This window comes from Parasteatoda tepidariorum, chromosome 11, assembly GCF_982258835.1.
Source record: "Parasteatoda tepidariorum strain Cologne lab strain chromosome 11, Ptep-v5.0, whole genome shotgun sequence".
Taxonomy (NCBI): domain Eukaryota; kingdom Metazoa; phylum Arthropoda; class Arachnida; order Araneae; family Theridiidae; genus Parasteatoda; species Parasteatoda tepidariorum.
Window position 1 is genome coordinate 40,011,632 of NC_141765.1, and position 24,039 is coordinate 40,035,670.

General features: G+C 27.0%; 1 protein-coding gene across 1 annotated transcript in view; it reads right to left on the reverse strand.

The window, feature by feature from the left end:
• SP2353 (EGF like, fibronectin type III and laminin G domains protein pikachurin) overlaps window positions 1-24,039 on the reverse strand; it is a 235,192-nt gene that overhangs the window by 58,158 nt on the left and 152,995 nt on the right. The window contains exon 2 of the mRNA XM_016051983.4: window positions 13,411-13,527. Within this exon, the coding sequence (XP_015907469.1) occupies window positions 13,411-13,527 (117 nt within the window). The remainder of the gene's footprint in view (window positions 1-13,410; window positions 13,528-24,039) is intronic.

Here is a 24,039-nt window from a genome sequence, read left to right on the forward strand (position 1 = left end):
CATAAATTAAGTTTAAAATTAATATTTAATGCTTTAATAGTTGAAAATGATTTGACATAGCTTTTTAATTATTATTGGGAATTAATTCATGGATTAAGCTTATCATACAAAAAATATACTAATGACAACGGTTAAGTTAGAGAAACAAGGTTTTCTGTTCATTACATTTTGTTGAATCAATTTTGATCACACTGATAACACGGTTAGTTTCACACATTTATCAAGGTTATTTTCCAGCTAATAATTCTCTTTGATTAATTTTTAAATAATATTTTATAATAATTTAAGATCGATTGGGTAAATTGATCATAGCGTAAAGTTTTCTGTTAATGACTATTTTACAATTACCTAAATTTGATTACCAAGACTGATGTAAATTCAACAATTAATACTTTCTAAATATATATTTAACTTATGATACATTATTTTTAAATAAACAGAAAAAGTAGAATTTATCCGAAATGTAGTAACATCCAGAAATCTTATTTGGACATTTTACCAGTGTAAACACATACGTGTGAGCACACATAATTGCGTGTATCACACTCTACATTAATATAATTTCTGCAAAAAAAGTTTTCTCTGAATTCCAACGAAAAAAAAAAAAAATTCACTATCTTTTAAAGACTAAAAATTGAGGGGAGAAATAAAATATAATAAGCAATGAGAAGTAAAGTATTTCCTCAAAAGCCCGCTGTTGGTCAGGGGTGTCATGCTTTTTAAGGATCCACAATTTCGTGATCACAGGCGTTATTGTAGTAAAATGGACAGCAGTGCGCTCAGATCTGTACAAACTGGACCTCTACTTCCTATACAAACTGGTACCCATCGATGCTACGCATGCTTCAAGTCGCCTCTGGGGATTGAACCCCAGTTATTTTATAGTGATATTTCAATGCCTGAAACACTGACTCATCACGGCTCATTTAATAAATAAGATTATTTAAAACGAATTGACATTCCACAATATAGGTTCCACAGTAGTAAAGAAGGTTAACAATTTAGATTGATTTCAAATAAATATTGAATTATGAGACGAAAATCATTTTACGCATTTTTTGTGAGGTATAATTTGATCACACGTATACCTTCTTCATTTGACATTTTTTTTATAGACCAATATCGATAAATATTGTATTCCTTTTTAGAAAATAGTTTATGTCCTATTTGACTGTTAATTAAAAATATTTAAATGGAAAGCGATAGTTCATGAAGTTTCCTCTTAAAATTATTTAGTTTTATTTATGTAATCGTTTTTATTTTTTTTCCTATATAATTTATTTAATTATTCTTAATAAATCTGTAAGCAGAGCTCAGTTAGAATAGTAACTATCTTAATTTGCTTCTAAAAAAAACTGTCTGTTAATTAAGATAAATACATTTTAACAAAACAAATTTCCGTTAATAAATCTATTGTTTACCAAGCTCGATCTAATCATGCGAAATATAATGTTCGCGCTACATCAGTGTGAGAAATGAGATATTTTATGATTTTATAGGATTAATTTTTAAAAAAACTAAATTAATTAGATTTTGAAAGGTTAAATGAGGTTTTTTTTAATAAAGTATTATGCAATAACTATATTAAGATTATTATTTTAATGATAAGGGATTGAAGAATTTGATTTTGGTTTTGAGTAATTCAATAAACAAACATTATTCATGAGAATAATCTAGTTATTCTTAACTAAATGATTTTCATAAGTAATTATTATTAAAGCATGAGTAATTTTTACATCAAAAGCAATTTTTGTGACAAGATAAGTACAAAAGTAGAAAAAAAATTAGTATTAATCTTATTTAAAAATAACACCGATACATCACTTAAATATTATAAACAAAAAAGCTCAATTTGTTTTAAATTAAGCATTTAATAATGATAATGCTAGTGAAAAGAAGGAATTAAAAATACTGAAAACATATTTTTTTGTTTGCTCATTTGACAAATTAAAAGGGACAGTTAAAGTTACGCCGAAAAAGATAAAATGTTCTAGAAAATTAGAACATATCAGAAACTTAAGAAAGATAGAGAATGATATTAGTTAGAATTTTTCTTTCGGGTTTATCTCAATTTACAAAAAAGAGCTGATTTCAGAAAATCGTAAATTGGATTTTTTTCGGAACATTTTCCCCTCTTTTTTTTGTTTTCAGCTTTTTTTTTGCCTTCAACGAGTCAGTTCTATCTCCAGTTGAAAGAGTGAATAAGAGTAGAAAGTATTACAGAAAAAACTAATCGAAGTCCATTAATCGATTGGTCTAGCACCCTTTTCACCCTCAACGTCCAAACAATATTAGCGAGAAGAAGAATGAATAGAAAAAACCTTGCCCAGGGATTTCAGGTGAGAAGAATAATGGTTCCAGATCATATTACGACAAAACCCATCGATGAAAAAAAAAAAATCAAAATAAAGATTAAAGATGAAAATTCTTTCATTTTCTTCCCTTTATTTCTTCGTCCAAACTTCTTGAAATGAATATATGGAATTTCTCTAGAAATCAGAATCCATCGGAAGTAATAGTAATTATTATTACTATCACTTCCAATCCCATCGGCTTATTATTAGTTTATATATAGAATAATGGTTCCAGCTCATATTACGACAAACCAATAAAGAAAAAAAAATCAAAATAAAGATTTTAAAGATGAAAAATTCTTTCATTCCCCCCCTTTATTTCATCGTTTAAGCTTCCTGAAACAAATATACGGAATTTCCCCACAAATCGGTATTCTGTAATCATTATTGCTGTTATTAGTATTTATATAGAATAATGGTTCCAGATCATATCACGAGGAAATCGATCAATACATTAAAATAAAGATTAAGATAAAAATTTTTTTCATTTTTTTGCCTTAATTTATTTCAGCGTTCAAGCGTTCTAAAACAAATGTATGAAATTTACATAGCAATCGGAACTTATTTGAATTAATAGTAATTATAATAAATATTACTTTCAATCTTATTGGCCTATTATTAGTTTTCATGAATATACTTTATTTAATCTTTATTGATTGGCAGCCAATCTATACTGAAGACGAATAACCAGTTAATCAATTAATGCATATTTTGCACATACATATAAAATATCATTCAGCATTTATATAATTCTTTTAGTATTCATAGCCAAAAAATAAGAGACATTTGGGAAAGTTTAGCATGTTTACAAATATACTTTTGTGAAAGTCTTTCGCGTTTAATGTGAAACTGATCAATATTTGTACCAGTATCAAATTACACATTTGTACACAGATATGTATATAGATTAATTAGATTATGGAATGGTCATTACACAGGCATTGTATATAGCATTCCATACATATAGGAATTATCTATAGCAAAGGTAATTATATATACCATAATACATAAATACAAAAAGGACAAAAAGAAAAAAAGCGAAGAAAATTAAGAAAAACAATCAGTTTTATTTATTGCGCATAAGCTGCAAGTAAATAGAACTCATAAAATAAGTTCAAAATGTAGAAAAAACATGGAAAAAATTACAGAACAATGAAGAAAGAGAAAAAGAAAAATAATAATAATAAAAAGAATAAAAATCCGGAAAAAAAATCCGAAAAGAGGGGAAAATTAATAAAAATCCGGAAAATAAAAGACATAATCTTTTCATCAGCTCACACGATTATATCCGCAAAATTAATTAATTTAATAGTACTTAAAATAATTTTTCCATGTTTCCTCTACATTTTGAACTTTCATCCAATCGTAAATTTTTGATAGTAATAAATTTACACATAATATTGCTTGAATTTTGATTGAAAAATTATAAGAAAGAACTCGAAACAGTTTAATAAAATATTTGAAAATGACAATAATAAAACAATTCAAAACTGTTAATTAAAATTGTTTATTAAATTACTTTATTATAGTGTGCACAAAGAATTAATTTATTAACGAAATAAAAGTTTAAGTAATAATTGTTTAAAAAGATAAAATTAATAATATCGCAATTTAGATGGAGTTTTTTGAATTTAATAATTGCCTCAATTTATGTGTTGATAGAATCTTTATTAAAATGATTAAAGGCATCGTAATAAAGACGAGAAAATTAAAATTATTAATTAAAATTAATCTGTTTTGAAGCGATTTGATAATATTTTATTTTTATTTAACTTAAGAAGATTGAAAGAGATAAAAAAGAAAACAAGTTTTGAGGAAATAATTTCGTATTTTCTCAGTAATAGCACATTTTCGAATTTAATGAAACGTAAGTCGATACCATTTTTACGCTATCACTTTTTTAAACTTATGTTTGTGTTAAAATATGCTTTATCAGAATTTTAGAAAAAAATAATTTTACAGTAGTAATGGTGCGAAGTGGAAACTTAATATTCTCATGTTAGTATCAAGTTAAACCTAAAAATGACTACGATATCAATTAGAACTAATTGTAAGTAACAAAAAAATATAATATGAAAAAGAAAATTTGACATATTTAAGAAGTATTAAATGATCGGTTTGATTTTAGAAATTAATTTTTTATTTATTTAGAATCCCCTCTTTTTCATTATATTCGCAATGTTTACAAAACATTCAAAAGTATAGTGTCTAATATCATCAAAGATTTTACTAGCGACTTATCTTGTGGTTAATTAATTTAAATAAAACTGTGATGTGAACTTTTTAATTAAAAATTTTTCGAACCTTTATTAAAAAGAAATAGAATAAAATTTTCAATTTTAATTAGGAAACTAGTAATGCATAAATTAAAGAAACTTTTTATTGGTTTAGTGACAATGTCATTAAGCTTCATTTTAAATTTTTAAGGCAAATAAGGCATTTGATAAAAAATATATTACGAAGTATTAAATGATTGTTTAGAATTTTTACATTTATAACCAGTTTTTCGATGCATAATAATTGCTATCTATAAAGTATTCAAGAGTAGATTTATTTCGCGTCATGATCAAATTAACCAATATTACTGTATGCGATTTATTTTGAGGTTAATTATTTCCAATAACACTGTATTATGTAAAATGCACATCTCCGCAGTGGAGGTTATGTATTTAACAATATGTACTTAGGTACGAAGTATTAAATGATTGTTTAGGATTTTTACATTTATAACCAATTTTTGCGATGCATAATAATTGGTATATATAAAGCATTCAAGAGTAGATTTATTTCGCGTCATGATCAAATTAACCAATATTACTGTTTGCGATTTATTTTGAGGTTAATTATTTCCAATAACACTGTATTATGTAAAGTGTATATCTCCGCAGTGGAGGTTATGTATTTAACAATATGTACTCAGGCTGAATAATTATTCTGTGTCAAGTAAAGCACACTGCAAAAAATTTAGTAAATCTCAATGCTAAAAATGATGGCTAGGTGGCGCAGTGAAACACTATGCATAACCGTTGAGTCAAAGTATTTGATTACACTAAGAATGTTCCTTTATTTGGCGTAACACTAAATTCTAAAATTACAGTAAAATATGATACACATAAGAGTCAGTTAAATAATTTTTTAATTATAGTTTAAGAATAATTTATTTATGATGCATATGTACAATATTTCTTGAAATTAAATTTGTTTGATAATCACACACACCACACACACAATGAAAATATTAACATGAATTCAAACTAGGCTTAACAAACCTGAAGTGGATAGAAGTTAAATATTATAAAATTATTCAGTATATTTGATAGATTTATATAAATCTTCTTATGATAACATAGTTATCTTTATTATAAAACTGAAAACACGCATGCCTTTTATAAACATAACAGTTTACGTTTGTGGAATGTTCAGCATCGTGCGAGGCGAAATAAAACGATCACCTTTTATGTTCGAATGTAAACAAGAAATATTAATCGCCAGTCGCATCGTCTGACTCAAAAATTTCCAAAATTAATTCCTGATTTAAGTAAATACATCTGATCTTGGTTTAAACTTTCTCATGTATTAGGTTTTAGATTTAACTACACCCATTGAAGTGTGTATTAGTATAGATTCGGAAATAACTTGAAATAAATCAGCATTTTTAGAGTTTTTCTACACAAAATTCGGATAGTTATTACACTACAGTTTTTACAGTGTATTCAATCAGTATTGCTTCAAAAGATTTTATATAAAAAATTTGAAATCAAAGTTTTTATTCACTTAATAAATATTATGTAATTAGCAAATAAATTCGAGAAGCTTTATTTAATAATTTAAAACTCATATTCAGTTTTGAAGCAAATAGCTGAAACAAACTTTTTTTAATGAGGTTTTGAACATTCTTTTAGTGTCATTCAGAGGCATACGTGAAAGACGTTGATAAAGTATTCCAGGTTTTAATAGATATTAAGCGAATATGTATAATAAGCCTGGATGTGTAATAACAGACTGTCTCTCGCCAAGTGATCCCGTCAATCACAGCGTTACAGATTGTAAGAGAGAACTTGAATGGAATCCTTTAATTAAGTGTCAATCGATTTATTGAGTAAGACCATTTAATTGTTCAAACTCATGTTATTTTTAGTGCAAAACTTCGGAAGTGGAAATTAATGATGAACAAATGTTATTATTTTTTTAATAAAAGATAATACACGTGATTTAAAATAAATTGGGAAAGGAAGTTCATTTGTTACAAAATGAACTGTTTTTGGTTGACCATATACACTAACAAAAAAAAAAAAAAATCGTCAAAACTACCAAAATATGGTAAAATTTACAGTGTTTCTGGCTCTATGGGAATACCAAAAAGATCGGTAATTTTTATAGAAGCACCTTGTTAAGGAGTTTGGTCGAACTAACAATGAAATATGATTTTATAATGTGTGATGTTCCTTTAGTTGGTCAACATGGAATAAAAACCATTCATTCGGTTAAATTTACTTTTCAGTTTTATATTTTTTATTAAATATATGGTAGTAAGAAATATAATTTCGAAAACTAGTATTTCCGATAAAACGTTACAATATGAACGGAAAAATTACCAAATGAATGATATGAATATTATATATTTTGGTTTTATTAACAGAATTTTGGTATTTTTACTAGAAATGTCATTACCATACAGTGCGGTAATTTTATCAGATTATTTTTCTCCGTGTACAGTGGCGTGCAAAAGTTTCCAACGATTATATTGTTATTTTAATTTGAATATAATAAAAAGAAGATTATTTGTCTTTCTAATCAGCCTTATGTTCTCAATACAGCACAGTATGACGTACTTTTAAAAAGAAAATATTTACAGACAACCAAAAGCAAAAAGAAGTTATAAAAGATATATTCTATCAATGGAAGACTCTCTGTAATTACCCAGTAGAAAAATATTCTTACATGATTATACCATTGAGTACCATTGATTATACAATATTTGCAACTTCTTATTTTTCCTTACAAACACGGTTATGATTCCTTAATGATAAGGCATTCCTGATTGAGAATATATATATATATATATATATATATATATATATATATATATATATATATATATATATATATATATATATATATATATATATATATATATATATATATATATATATATATATATATATATATATATATATATATATATATATATATATATATGTATATATATATATATATATATATATATATATATATGTATATATATATATATATATATATATATATATATATATATATATATATATATATATATATATATATATATATATATATATATATATATATATATATGTATATAGCTAGCATTGATTATTAAATTTATTTTTGATCTTAAATTTTGTTTTTAAAAAAGTAAAAACATAAAATTTTTTTATTTAAATATAATTGTGTTGAAATGAAATTATATATAATTGAACATGAATGTAATGAATACTGTTTTTTAATTGGTGGAAATTCTAATGTTATTTCTCTAGACTTAATTGGAAAAATTGAAACTATAAATACTCAAAATAGAAATATATCACACTATTTATGCACATGAAGATGAAGTATCCGTAAAATAATAAAAATAAAGTGACATATAAATTTACATTAAATTTTACTGTATATTTTTTTACAGCAAATCTCATCAACTATCAATCAGAACGTTAAATAAAATTTTATTTACAGCAAATTTACAGTTTTACAGTAAATTTACTATACCATACCACCTGGCATGAATGTGTCACAAATAATGTCATTTTATTTAGAAAATAACAAATTTGCGATTTTAAACAAAATTATTCAACTCATTATTATATTTGATTCTTATGTACTAATATGCATCGCATTTGTATCATATGTGAAACTTTTTAATAATATTTTTACAAAAATACTTTTGTACCGTTGACAAAGTCAAGATCATAGGCCTAAATTAATATTTATTTTTAGTTTATAGACTATTTTTAAAAATATTAATATAAAACCAAGTTCAGAAGCTGTCGCAGCCAATTTAAAGCTCAGGGCTGCTCGACTCTTCTACTATACAAAAAAGTACGATATTTATATATGTATTTTGATTTGGACTTTTATCAGGCTGAAAAAAGAAATAAAAAATAGAAATTCGAACACCACATCGCAAAAAGTTGAGTAATCAGGATATAACCAGTAGAAGTGATAAACATTTTCCTAATGAAATGGAAATGAATTCTTTTACATTAAGCGGAAGTCAAAACTTTGCTTTATACCCAATTCGTAGCTCATCAGGGAATAATCATAAAATAAATAAAATAATTTTCAAATTTCTAATTGCATCAATTTGCCTGCTAAAAAAGTTAGAAAATCAAGCTAATAAAGATATTTAAAAATGATTGAACGCTCAGCGGTATCACTAACAAAAGGCGGTACAAAATTATTTCGGATATTTTTTTTAGTCTAGCCTTTTCTCAAGAATAAAACTTTTGAAAAATGAATAAAGAGAGATCAGCTAGACCAGTGCAGAGGATCAGACTTTGGAAGATATCCAATAATTTGAAAGGGAAACTTGTAGTTTCGAAGCAGACAGTATTATGACTAGAATAGCCGCCAGACTGTCTGAAGGAAACTATTTCAATTTTCTTAGTCTCTCGTGAAAAATATATATATCAGTTACGCTATATATCAGATTTGAAATTCACAAAAATAATACCCAGAAGAAGTCAAAATTTCTTGCATGTAAATTTATTGCAACATGTGTTTAGGGTTATTGATGTATAGATGCTAAAAATACCGGATATATAGTTATATATAGGAGGAAGGAAGGTGGATCTATATATTTTACGCACATACGCATGCTTATTGTTAGAAATATTTTAATATTACTTACAATAAATATATTCCCTACTTTTAACTATAAGTAATTAATACTATTATTTTAAACATATAAATTAATATTGTATAATCAGGTGAATTGTTATGTATTAGTTAAATTTTTATATAAATATTTAAACTAGAAAATGGGATGAACTCATGGGATTATTAACTAGTTCCCCTCTCCATATAATTAAAAAAAATAAGTGCATTCAAAATTTAAAAATCTTTTATGGATAGGTTAATTACAGATAAACTCTTAGCTTGAAGTATAATATTTATGTATCATGTTGTTATTTTACTTTCATTAAAATTTTATATTCAAGCAAATACAATGTCTATTCAATATCCTTCTTTTCATTTATAGTGAGATTTACATTTTAATTTTTAAAAAAGTTTTTCTTTTTGCCAGTTGATCACAATATTTTGAGAGCCTATTAAGTTTTCGATGTTCATATTTATTTTTTAAAAAAATTATAAAATATCGTACACATTTTTGAACTTATGAGAGCTCTAGGCGAAATACATTAATATCCAAAAAGTTCTATTACATTTATGCGTCTGTTAAGTAAAATGGTTAATTTAAGGAAGTATTTTAACTAAAAAAAGGTAACCAAATTTAGAATAGAAATTTTTTTTCAAAGCTTTATTTAATTAAACAAATTTTAAACTGAAAAGAAAGCATTAAACGAATACTTAACAACTTAAATTAATACAAAACTTTTCTTTGGTGTATAGCTCATATAATTCAATTCAGACGAATAATTATTTATTGAAGAAGGTTTGATTAAAAATTAGTGTTTTGTTTAAAATTATGACAATTACAGTAACTCGGAAGAAAATTATAAAAAATGCATGTAAAGACGGAGTAGCCAAACTTTCATCAAAAGTGAATAAATACCCAGCTTTATTGTATACTAAGAAGTATAAGAAATAAAAGTACGAATTTAATATTAAGGATTAACGATTTTTCTCATAATTAAAGCATTTAGAGATAAAATTAAATTATCCAAAGAAAGATTCTTACGAAGTGAATATTAAAAAGGAACAACGTTTTCGCTGAGTAATTTTCATACACTAATAACTATGTAATTTAAAAGGCAAATTAAAACTAATTATTATCCAACCGTAACATTTTTATAATTTTATAAACTAGTTTGCTTAATGTACTTTTCGAAATAAGCATTAACTATTAGAATATATTGTTATTATATAATATGCTTAACATTACTCGATAGTAATTCTAATATAGTATATATAGCTAGATGCGATTTGACATTAATTTGATAATTAAACTAGCTCGGTATTTCCTACACTGATGCTTTCTAAGGTCAAAGCCACTACTTGATATTCCCTATACTGATGTTTTTAAAGGTCAAGTGCCACTGCTGATTTTTTTTATAAGAAACAAAGAAATTATATTTAAATTTAATTTTAAATTAAGATGGATATAACTTGTCAATTGTTTATTTATTACAAACTTATACAGTAAATTAAAAAAAAGTTCATTAAAATTAGAAGATAAAATTGGTTTCAAAAAGCTAGAGAAAAAAAGGCCTGCCCATTGAAATTGATAAGTTATCGAAGGAGAAAGTTATTCTTTGTAAAGCGTTCTTTTCTACTTGAAGAATCTTGGGACGAAAGTAATTTCAAAAACTTGAGTACGAAGTAATTATCTCATCATTATTTTGTTGTAATATTCTCATATGAAAAATTAATGATCCTCTATCTTCATTATATCGTACTTGTTTTCTGAATAATTTCCCAACACAGTTTAGAAATTAATACTTAGAGCTAAAATGCTTTGAGTTTCTTTTTTTAATTTTATTATCTAAATATATATAAAAAAAAAGCGTTCTGCTCATTTTTCCTCAATCAATTTTTTTATTTGAAAAGATTTGAGGTAAGAAAGATGGATAAACATTGTTGTTATTTTTTTTTGCGTTGAGATTGTTCTATAAAGTTAAAAAAAAATCAGCCCGAAAAAATTACGTTCCGAAAGCTTCTTGATTTAAATTAGTATATTTAAATAAACAATGAAATGATGATTCTTTTTTATGAGATAACTTTAATGAAGGGAGGAGCTTAGAAAAATGTTTCTTAAGTTATTTTTTAATTATCAAAGCATACTACATCAGGATAAAAAGTATGGTCAAGACTACTAGAATATGATAAGATGTACTGCTTTGCTTTTCTATGGGAACACCAAAAAGCACGATAATTCTTTCCGAAGTGCTTTGATAATGATTAATGATAAAATTAACAATAAAAACTTGTTTTATTACCATACTGTTAGATAATAAATGTGATAAAATTTGCTAATTCTATCACCATATCTTAGATTTAATCATTTATTCGGTTAAATTTACTCTTTAATTAGATATGTATTTTACTAAATGTTTGGTAATAAGAACTATAATCTTGAAAACCAGAATTTCAGGTAGATCATAACCATACCAACAGAAAAATTTCCAAATGAATGGTTTAAGTAACATATATTTTGGTTTTATTACCAAATATAAACAGAAAAAGCACTTGTTAGTTAATAAGAAAACCATTATATTGCAAACTAAATACGTTATAAGCAAAACTCTTATGGTTGGAACGTAATAAGTTTTATAATGATAAGAATTTTCTATAATAATATATGGCTTAATTATAAGCTTTCAGCTATAATAATATAAGGCGTAGTAATCAGTTTTTAGCTATAATAATATAGGACATAATGAATAGTTTTAGCTGAGTTTTTTTTATAAGTACTATAAAATGTATAAATAAATGCATGAAAGCCGTTACATACGTTACGAAAGCCGTTACGTGGTGGCTCAGGGGATAGAGCGTTCTCCTCCCAACGAAGTGAGCGGGATTCGAATCCCAGTGACGTCTGGTCGATTCAAATTCCGCACCCGGCTCGTACCAACCGCATTGCCGACGTAAAAATATCCTCAGTGGTAGATGGATCATAGGTTAGAGTCCCCCTGCCATCAGGCTAACTGTGGTAGGTTTTCGTTAGTTTCCTCCCTATGTAATGAAAATGCGGGCTAGTTTCATCAAAAATGCCCTCCACGTAGGCAAAATTTCTGATGGATTTCGAAAAATTATGTTCTTACTGGCAATAGCAAAATAATAAATTAATCAGAAAAAAAAAATTATCACTGAAAAATCGGGCATCTATTTTAGTGTGAAAATTTACGATAAAATTTTACTTGATTTTCTTCAAAACTTGAACATTTTCTTGGCATCATTGAACAATATTTAATAACATTAGTTTGTCAAGCACAGGAAGCTAATTTAGTGCATATTTTACTGAAATTACTCACGAAAAATACACTGGAATTATTACAACTTTTTACAGTGCTTTTATTTGGGGGGGGGGGCGAAATATTGAAATTCACAAAAGCCTATAATATTCTAGCTACCTCGAAATAGACTTTTTCACAGATTATTTCCTTTCTTAAAAATTTATTAGTTTGCATTCTTACCCAACTAATGAGTGATAATTAGAGTACCTTTTCGATAAGTTGAATGCTATCACATGTTTTTTAAAGGCAAAGTTTTCAAATAAAATTGTTTTAAGATAAAAAAAAGCGATGAGATAAAAAACATTTATCATAAGAAAGATGTTAAGTTGAGAACTTAAAGTAATCAAAAGTGTATTAGAATCTTTGCATTACTTAATAATTTGCAATAAAATTGCAATTTACATAAGCCTGTAATTTTCTTACAAGTATTTCGAAATAGACAAAAAATGTTTTATGCATTATTTCCTACCATTAAAATTTATTAGTGTATAACATTTCTACTCAATCGACGAGTGACAATTAGAGCACCTTTTTCCTAAGTTGAATGCATTCGCCTGTTTCTTAAAGACGATTTTTTACAGTTAACAAGGATTTATGATAAGAAAATAAGATAAGATAAAAAAAATTTATGTAAATATCATAACAAAGATAAACTGTTGAAAGATAAGATAAAAAAAATGTAAATACATAACAAAGATAAACCGTTGAAAGATAAGATAAAAAAAAATGTCAATATCATAACAAAGATGAACCATTAAAAGATAAGATTAAAAAAATATGTAAATATCATAACAAAGACAAACCGTTGACAGCTTAAGGTAATCAAAAATAGGTTTGCATCTTTGCTTTATTTAATAACTTGTAAGAAAATTAATTTAATGCTTTACCTATGCAGCTGTAACCGTTAACGGATAATGTGAATCCTTCTTTACACGCGCATTCAAAGGTGCCATCGTGAAGGTCAAAACACAGGTGCTGACATGGGCTATCTTCTCGACACTCCCCTATTACAAATGAAATAAAAAATAGATCATTAGAGTATGAAAATAATAACGAATTTTTAAATACAGTTATAGTCAAAAGCATTATATGGAGGTAGTATTAAATAATTTGTAAATCTGTAATTCAAACATTCAACACACTCACTCTGTAACATTTAAGTCACGTTTTATGAACCATAGAATAAGCTTTAAAATGTTGCTTCATCAACGTAGTTATAATCAAAGAACAAGCCTCAAAAAACGCTTGTCGCATTAAATTTTTTCAAATATTTTTTATATACACTGTTATATACACTGTATATTATTTATATACACTATTATATACACTGTATATTATTTATATACACTGTTATATACACTGTATATTTTTTATATACACTGTTATATACACTGTATATTATTTATATACACTGTTATATACACTGTATATTTTTTATATACACTGTTATATACACTGTATATTTTTTATATACACAGTTTCTCGATAAAAATAGTTAAATTACAATTTATTTACTTGATATTTTATCATATTAAACCAAAGCAGTCAAATAACCATAAAAAGATAATATCCAAACTGTTAAGTGTGAAAAAAATGTTTCTTTGATTGTTTTTACCTAATACGGTTTAAAAACCAGAATTCTATTCACGTCAACTCCCACCTCATGAAGCAATTTTGTTTCTTTCAGCTGAGTACATACTTTAACTGAGAGGGCTAATCGATCCATCTCATAACCGGCCAAACAAGGGCTCGAACCACAGCTTTGATACCACAATATTTCTTCAATACATGAAGAATTGAGTCCTGCACTCAGCAATTGGTGACCCTTATTAGAATACGAAACTATTAGAATTCGAAACTATCATTCACGCATAAATGAAATGGCACCCAAAGAGCTACAATGACCGTTTAAGTTTTATTTTTACAATTTTGAAACTATGCTAGTTGTAAATGGTTACAAAATCGTATAGTTTTGAATTCATGTTTTTTTTAACCATACAAATTGTAAACAGTTTCAAAAGCGTAAAGGTAAGGAGATGTTCCTAACGATAAACTTTGTGGTTAAACCGATGGACAGACTGCTGCTAGTTATTTTACCATAATTTCTGAACGAAAATTCTAGGCTTCTCTTAATTTATTTACCCTTGTCTTTTTCAGTACTCTACCTTTTATACTTAAAATATATTAGGAGCTCAGCTCTCTGCTCCCCCTCACTCGAAGAACCTCAGAATCACTTTCCTAGTTCTTTTCAGTTAGCTTAGCTCTCTCATTTTACTTTAGTCTAGTTTAATACCCAAAATTTATACTTTAATCTCTTATATACTTTATTTTAAATAAATTAGAGGCTATGCACTTGTTTATTATCACTTGGCAACCCCTAGAACTGCTTGTACTTTGTCCGATCATTTCATCTGCCTGATCTGCAGAGAAACTGATTACCGATTAAGCGGGAAACAATTTAAAGTATTAGAGTGGATTCATATTCATTCCTTGTAAGGCAAATTGAAATTTTTTAAATAAAAAACCCTTAATATTTAGTCATTAATATTCGATTGATTATGAGGTTATGAGGTTAGAGTGTTAGGTTTTAAATCACTAAAACCACATTCTTGTCAAATGAAAAAACTGACATTTTGGTAAGTGACTTCACAATCAATAGAAAGAAACACGAATTCTAAAGAGAATTTTCAAAATGTGTCAATATATGTTTACAGAAACACCGAGCCTCAAAATTAAAAAAAAAAAAAAACAGTTTTTGCTTAATGTGAGTAGTCTGTTTGACCATGTTATCTTATAGAAAACAGAAAAATATACAAACTTTTTTTTAAGCTTTCGGGGCAAATCATCGGAAAAAAGAAACCGAAAATCAAAAACTGGGCAATCTAATATTACCAAAACTAATTTGAAATTAAAATAAATTGTGAGATATTTTTTGACTTCAAAAAATCATTCAAATAAATCATTAAAATAAAAAAATAATGTAATCATTTGTAAAGATTTTCCATGATTCTGAGTAAGCAAAAGCAACTTTAAAGAATACTTCAAAAAAACTTCTACACATAAAATATTAAATAGAGAGAGAAAAAATGTTTCCCTGCATTAATTTTAAATTTAAATCAAACTGCTAAAAATGTTAAATCATCATTTCCATTCCAACAATTCTTGTTTAATTCTAATAATAAGGAAAGATCAACTCTCTCTCCAAAATATAATTGAAGTGAATCTTTCGCTTAAGTTCCTGCCAAGAGGGTTAAAATGCAGAAAGTACTTAGTTTTGCACTAATCTTTTGTTCGATGCAAATTCCGACGTAAAACTGGCATACCATTATTTATTTAACGAATTGAAGTAAACTTGATGATACAATTGTTGAGGTTCCTTGTCTCCAGAAAAGTGCTGACTACATAAGATGATGATCTTTTCCTTCGTTTAAATGTAAGTTGGTTTTGTTAGCTGGAAGCGCAAAATCTTAGAAACGTTATTTGACTAGAGCTCACAAAGCAAATTTCCATGTTTCCACTATTTCAATCATTAAAATGATGTAGCATAGTAAGGATAAATCTAGGGGTACTAGTAAGGGAAATATATATATATATATATATATATATATATATATATATATATATATATATATATATATATATATATATATATATATATATATATATATAACAAAAATGCTAAAAAAACAAAGTTGTTTTAGAAATTCTTTAAGAGAAGTTTCGATACTTTTAATTTAAATAAATTTTAGTTAAAAAACTAGAAAACAAAATGATAAAAAATGTAATCTGAGCTCCAGCTCATACGATTATACCTACAAATTAGAATTCTTTCTAATATTGCATCAATATAGCAGAAACAGTGAAATGTTAGCAGATGTAGTATAAAGATCTTAACGCTGTTAGAAATTTCTCGGAAAAAATGGTTAAATAGCAATTTATTTAATTGTTATTCTACCATACTCAAACAAAACAGTCAAATAACCATGCATAAGATGGTATTCAAACTGTTAACTGTGAGAAAAACGGTTTATTAACTACTTTCACCTAGTACGGTGAAACCAGGGACTAATATAGGTATCTATGGGATAAACAACCGGATTTTTATCGCACCGATTAGGCCCATTTAACGAAGCCACTTAGTTCCTTCTGGCTGGGTACATATAGCCAAGAGGGCTAATCTGTCAATCTCATGAACGGGGATTGAGTCCCAGCGTTGACACGGTGATATTTTCTGTATTCACTTCAACGCATGAAGAGGTTTCAGTGTTGTCTGCAGTCCCCAGTTTGTGACCCTGAATTATTAGAATACGATACTTACATTCACACATAGATGGCAGTAGCATAAAGCTGCTTAGCACGAAAAAGTCTAGCATTTTCATGCTAGTTGTAAATAGATAAAAAAAACATATGGATTTTTGTATTTATGGTTTTTTAACCATACTAGTTGTAAACTGTTTCAGGGTAACTGTTAAGGGTAAAAATTGTTCTTTATCGTAAACTTGAACGTAACTTAATTAGATGAATGGACTGCTGCGAGTCATTTTACCGTAATTTTAGAATAAAAATTCTAATGTATGGTGACAGAAAGCATAAAAGAACGTACAGTGAGAAAAAAATATACACGAAACAACCAGAATATGGTAAAATCTATAGTGTTTCTGTCTCCAAGGGAACACCAAAAAGCTTGATAAATATTTACCGAAGAGCTTTGTTTACGAGAACACCAAGAAGGTTGGTAATTTTTGTACTCTGGTAATGATTTTGTAAAATTAACAATAATATATGGTTTAATAATATGTGATGAAATTTGGAAAAAGTGGTAAAATTTTATTAGTGTCATGATGATACCTTAGAGCATGGTATAGAAACCATTTATTCTGTTAAGTTTCTTTTAAAATTTGTAATTTTTACTGATTGCGTGATAATAAGGACTATAACTTTTATAATCAGAATTTCCTTTAAACTGTTACCATATGAATGGAAAAATTACCAAATGAGTAGTTTAAATACCATATATTTTAGTTTTTTTTAACCAGGATTATGGTTTCTTTTCCATCAGTAATATCATTACCATACAGTGCGATAATTTTACCAAAACTGTTTTCTTCGTGTGGGAACTTAATCGAAACACTTTTATTTTTTTAATGGAAATTCATATAAATCTTCTTAAGGAAAAGGTAAAGATATAGAACTCCTTTGTTTGCATCGAATTCCATCTTTCAATTTCTTTTATTTTTATTTTTCATTTTTTTATAGAACTCATAAAAAATGTTTCAATGCAGATAGGCCGCAGTTGTACAAGCAAACAACCGAACGCAAGTTCCGGCAATCGTGGATTAATCTCATACTTGGATTGAGCCATGCAGGATGAAAAGCGAAATGTTGAGTAAGGAATAATTTCCCTCTCTGAAAGTTGTGACTTTTTCCACCCCACTCAAATATAAGTTGTTTAAGTTGAATGAAAAAAATAAGTTTTTCATACGCATCAAATGTATAAGTGACCAAAATGTACGAAAAAATATCAGAAGTACACCCTAAATAAGATGTGTGTTTTCTGTTACAGTATTTAACGTAGTCTATTACATAGCTTAAATAACAATCTGTTAACTGTCTTTAATGACTTAATATAAAAGCTGGCAAAACATTACACCTCTACTTCTTTAAATTTATTATTAAGTAATGTTAAATTAAATATATTAATTGTCTTAATGAAGTTTAATAAATCAAAAAACGATGAAGCTACTTCTGATTTATGCCTAAAATAAAAATATTGATTTAGATGTGTTAATGTCAGTTTTCATACAGATTAATAATTAGTGTATTCATATGTTTTCATTAATATGTAATCCAAAAAAAATGTATGGGCTTTTATTTTGTTTTAAACAAACATGCCTGGCAAGGCATATAAAAATATTAAGACTTTTCAATCCCTAGAATATGCATTAAATGTACGCGCAAGACATTTTCCAGCAAACTCTTAATCATTAAAGCGCTTTTCACGTTTGGCTATCACGTAGCTTACAAGAATACTATCTTCAAAATATTTATTTATTGTGGAAAGTAACAATTACTGGCGATTACGTTTTGCTTTTGATATCTTAATTTATTCTCTCCGAAAATGTCCAATCATTGAAAAATGCTTCGCATGTTATATGATACATTTTGAACTGATACGTTCTAGAGATCTATTTTTCTCAGAAATAATTGCGCTATTTTTCGACTCTTCATTATTATCATGACTCTCTATTACGAAAACATTCAAAGACAAAACACTCCTGAAATAAGTAGCCTAACTAAAATTAATAGAAGAGCACGTTTTGTTATACGAATCGCCTTGAAGCCGTTGCTGTTACCTGTTAGTTTTAGAACCTTAATTTGCGTAGAAGCATATTTTGCATAGAAGTATATCCTTACGAATGCCATTTAAAAGGAAAGCTGTGTGAGACAGACGACTTATTTCGTCACTTATTATTACTTTTCGTCTCAATTAAACACTAAACAGACTAATCCGTTATTTTTTTTAAATATTAGTCACGAATTTTTCACTTATAATTATCGTCTGAAATTTATTATTTTTCTGACAGTGTTCTTGATTTTAGTACTTTTGAACTATAATTTTGAACTGAATGCGATAATTCGGTATGGCACTTATGGCCCGAGTGTCACACATTGAGAACCTCTATTTTAGAACTAGCAAAAACTCTGCAGTTATAACGAGAAATAATTTTTATATCATTAAAATCTAATTTTTTAAGGTATCATTTTACTATTAGGCTAATATCATTTTATTATTTTTTAAAAATTATAATACCTATAGTCCTGCTGCCTCAGAGGTGAGAGCGATCGCCTTCCAATAAGGTGAATCAAATTCGAACCTGAGCCATGGCTGGATAATACTAATTTTGCTACCAGCTCGCACTAAGTGCCGACATAAGATATCTTAAGTGGCAATCAGATCATGGGTTAAAATCCCACTTAGTCGGGTTAAAAGAAGGAAGTTTTCGTAGTTTTTCTCTCTATGTGATACAAATACGTGCTAGCTCCATTGAGAAGTCCTCTACAAAGGCTAGTTTATCCTAATGTTTGATTTAAGCGTTCCCTTGTTCTTAGGATTGAGTTAAAAATTACTAGGATACGGAGTTGAAGATTGATAGTTGTCGATTACAAAATAAAATAAAATTGATAATAATTATTAACCTTATCGATATTAATAATTTTTCTTGAATTTATAGCTTGCAAGGAACTCACCAGAATCGAATAAAGTTTTTTAAAACAGATTTTATAGACCTTAAAATTCTTTATCCATATTTCAATTTGTTTTTATTTTAACATTTTTTAAATTTGTAAACAACAACTTACAAATCAAGCTCGCAAGCTAAAGAGGTAAATCCCCATGTTTTTTTTGTGAATCTTTTCCCTGTAACAAAATATTGCAGCAATGATAAAAACAATTTGATTGATTATTGATTTTATTAATTTCCCTCAAGTTTACCCCTTGCGTCACTCAATTCAATTGACTGGAATTGAATAAAGTTTTCAAAATTAGATCCAATCAAAGTTCTTAAAAATTATGCAATTTTTACGAATTGTCTTTGAAAATAATTTCTTTTTTATTTAAACAATTTTTAAATATATAAATAACTACTTACAGATCAAGCTTGCAAGCGATAAAATTAATCACCATGGTTCTTGTGAAACTTTTTGATATAATGAAATATTGTAGGAATAACAAAAATAATTTGATTGATTATCGATTTTAATAATTTTCCTCAAGTTTACCGCCTGCAACAGAACAATTTACCAGAATTCAATAAAGCTTTTAAAAGCAGATTTTATAGACCCTAAAATACTTTATTCTTTTTTTTTTAATTGCCTTTGAAATTAACTTGTTTTTATTTAAACAATTTTTAAATATATAAAGAGCAACTTACAGATCAAGTTTGCTAGCGATAAACCAGAATCTAATAAAGTTTTCAAAATTAGATTTTATAGATCTTAAAATACTTTATCCATTTTTTAAGAATTGCCCCTGAAATTAAATAATTTTTACTTTAACCAATTTTTAAATATATAATCAACAACTTACAAATCAAGCTTGCAAGCGATAAGATTTATCGTCATGGTTCTCAGTGAATCATTTTGATCTAACAAAATATTGCAGTAATAACAAAAACAATTTGACTGATTATCGATTTTAATAATTTTACTCAAGTTTATCGCCTGCAACAGAACAATTTACCAGAATTCAATAAAGCTTTTAAAAGCAGATTTTATAGACCCTAAAAAACTTTATTCCTTTTTTTAAGAACTGCCTTTGAAAGTAACTGTTTTTATTTAAACAATTTTTAAATATATAAAGAGCAACTTACAGATCAAGTTTGTAAGCGATAAACCAGAATCTAATAAAGTTTTCAAAATTAGATTTTATCGATCTTAAAATACTTTATCTATTTTTTAAGAATTGCCCTTGAAAGTAATTTATTTTTACTTTAACCAATTTTTAAATATATAATCAACAACTTACAACTCAAGCTTGCAAGAGATAAGATTAATCATCATGGTTCTCAGTGAATTATTTTGATCTAACAAAATATTGCAGTAATAACAAAAAAAATTTGACTGATTATAGATTTTAATAATTTTCTTTAAGTTTACGACCTGCACCACTCAACTCAATTTACCAGAATTGAATAAAGTTAAACTACTTTGAGAGTGTCTTTTGTCTCTCAAATCCTGAAACAACGCTCAAAATTTATTATTCTGTGAAAACAAAAGTTCTTTAAACTCAATTTTCTCAAATTATCTTACGCAAAGAAAACAAATATCAATAAATATTTTGAAGACAATAGCTTTTACATACAACGAGAAAGGAGTGTTAATTAAAATGAAGGAAGAATTCAAGAATCTCTTGCTTAATTAACTAGAGAAAGATGATTTCCGCAAGAAAAATAGAAACAGGAATTAAATAAAACTTGCAGAAAATTGAAAGTAAGTCTTCATTTACTCTTTTTTTTATTGTGTTGTTTAAAATTCTTTATAATAAAAGAAAACTTTTCACTTCTTTTGGAAAACTTTCAAGATTATGAGCACTTCAATAAGACTACAAAAGAATAAACTAGCATTGAAACTATAAGAAAATGGATAAAAACTAAGCAATTTCATTAGTTGGTCGTCCTACAGTGGACTGATCGTTAGGACATGGTTCCCAGTAGATCTTACTGCGTTTCAGTATGCGGGTGGTTGACCATTCGATCAGCCTGCGAAGAGACTGAGGGTGTTAGGTATTTAAATTTCTTAAATTGTTCTACCGTAAAGTATTCTACTTCACGCTCAGATTGAAATTAAAAATAAAATATGGCTTGTTACATGAGATAAAATTTTGTAAATGTGGTAAAATTTTCAATTTTATCATGTTACCGTAGAGCATGGCATAAAAACCATTCATTCGCTTAAATTTACTTTTAAGTTTTATATTTTTCACTAAATGCTTGTAGTGAGAGCTGTAATTTTGAAAATCAGAATTTCCGGTATACCGTAACCATATGAAAATTACCAAATGAATGGTTTAAATACAGCATATTTCTTTTTAGTAACTAGAATTATAGCTTTTTTATCACACAGAACTTTAATTTTACCGGAATTTCTTTCTCCGTGTATGTAATGCTTTATCTTGAAATTTTCCCACAGGGCAAAGGGGTCCTCGAATAAAAATTTAACATTGCGTACATAAATTATTGTATATCTTCTGGTTATTGATTTGTCGGAGTTAGTTACTATGCAAATTTAAAAAAAAATGTAATTAAAATAAATGTAATTAAAATAAATGAGATGGAACAGATACTTGGCATCTCAGGCCTGTTAAAACTGGCCGGATCAAGGATGTTGGCGAGTTCTTTTCATCCCGTTAACACACTGCAAAAAATTCCGGATCAAATTACGGTAAAAAGTACTGGCACTTTGGGTTCATCATCCGAAAAATGCACTCTACTGTAAAATTAATTTTTATCGTAAAATTTTATTCCATAATTTTTACATTAGTATTTATTTAATTACAATGATTTAGTCAGTTTGCAGTAAATATTACTATTGAAATTACGGTTTATCAGATTTTTTGTTCAGTAAAATTTTACAATAAAAATACTTTTTACCGTAATTTGATCCGGTATTTTTTACGGATTAGTTTAAAGACTCCTATTTCCTAAACCGAAATCTCCTTGAGTCATGTATATGCCAATACTAAACAGCAGGAATTTGCTGAAGCTATGTTATAGCGCCAATGTGGAATTCTCAGATACTCGGCATGAGCTAGCACGTAACATAGAAATCCTATTATAATTTTTTTTTATTTCCAGAGTGAAAGGAAATAAAAAAAAGATTCTGGATACACAATACGAAAAAAAAATCGCTAACACCTGTAAGTTTCTGTTTAAAGGCAATTAATTGCTCTAAAGATTAGCAAAATTGATGTAAAACAAAAGCATCGACCGTTAAGACTCTAAAAATGCATTCTAACAACAATTTGCGCTTCGTTACCTGACTAGAAAGAAAATAAAGTTTTTAAAATAAAGATAAAAATGAAAAGATATAAAACTTCTTCAAATTTTTGCGGAGATAGCGAGTTAGTTCTAAGCTATTGTTTTAAGAGAATGGAGTTTTAGCTTAAAAAAAAGGAAAGTTCTAGAAGGATTAAAATCGCGGCTCTCTTAATCCTTTGATCCCCAGTCTAAGAACAAATGCAAGGATACACCGATAACAAGAGTTAATCTCAGCTTAAGAGAAGAGCTACGAAATGATTCCCCAACAACGGATTTCCAAGATACTTTTATTCTGTTCTTAATGCTTGCGAAATGAGAGAACCATAGTTTTAAAGTTAAGCTTTACTTCATTCATTAGAATGTGGTGAAGTTTCTGTTCCACAATTTATTTATTTATTATGTAAACATAAACTATATCTTATTTTACCTGTGTCTTTCTACTTAGTATGTTAGAGAAATGAATTGTTTAAGGCTTAGGAGACTTTAAAAGATTCTGATATCGGTGGAATAACAATTTTACATGCAATATTTTATAATGTTTTCTCCTTTTATACTGGATTTTCAGGGAATTATACTGGATATGCGAAAAATATCTTATGATAAAATTCATAAGTCTAGTTACGAAAGATAAACGCAACTACAAGAATTAAGAGATTAAAAATTCTCACATTACTGTCTCGTATAAATGAAGTCATTTTATCTCAGCTGTTATTAAAGGTGCAGAAATGCATATTTTTGGCTTTATGAACGGCGTATAATTTCATTGATATATTTAAAAATTACATTAAATATCTTTGCAACTGAGTACAGTATAAAATATAAACTAATCTGCTTTAGGTTTTAAAATGAGTCATTAACTACAGAAATGAAATAGTATCTTAACTCTGCTGAAAAAAAAATTGGAATGAAGAATATCTACATCAAGCTAAATTACGTACATTTAAATGTAAAATTCCAGACTATGAAACAAATCAGTTTAAT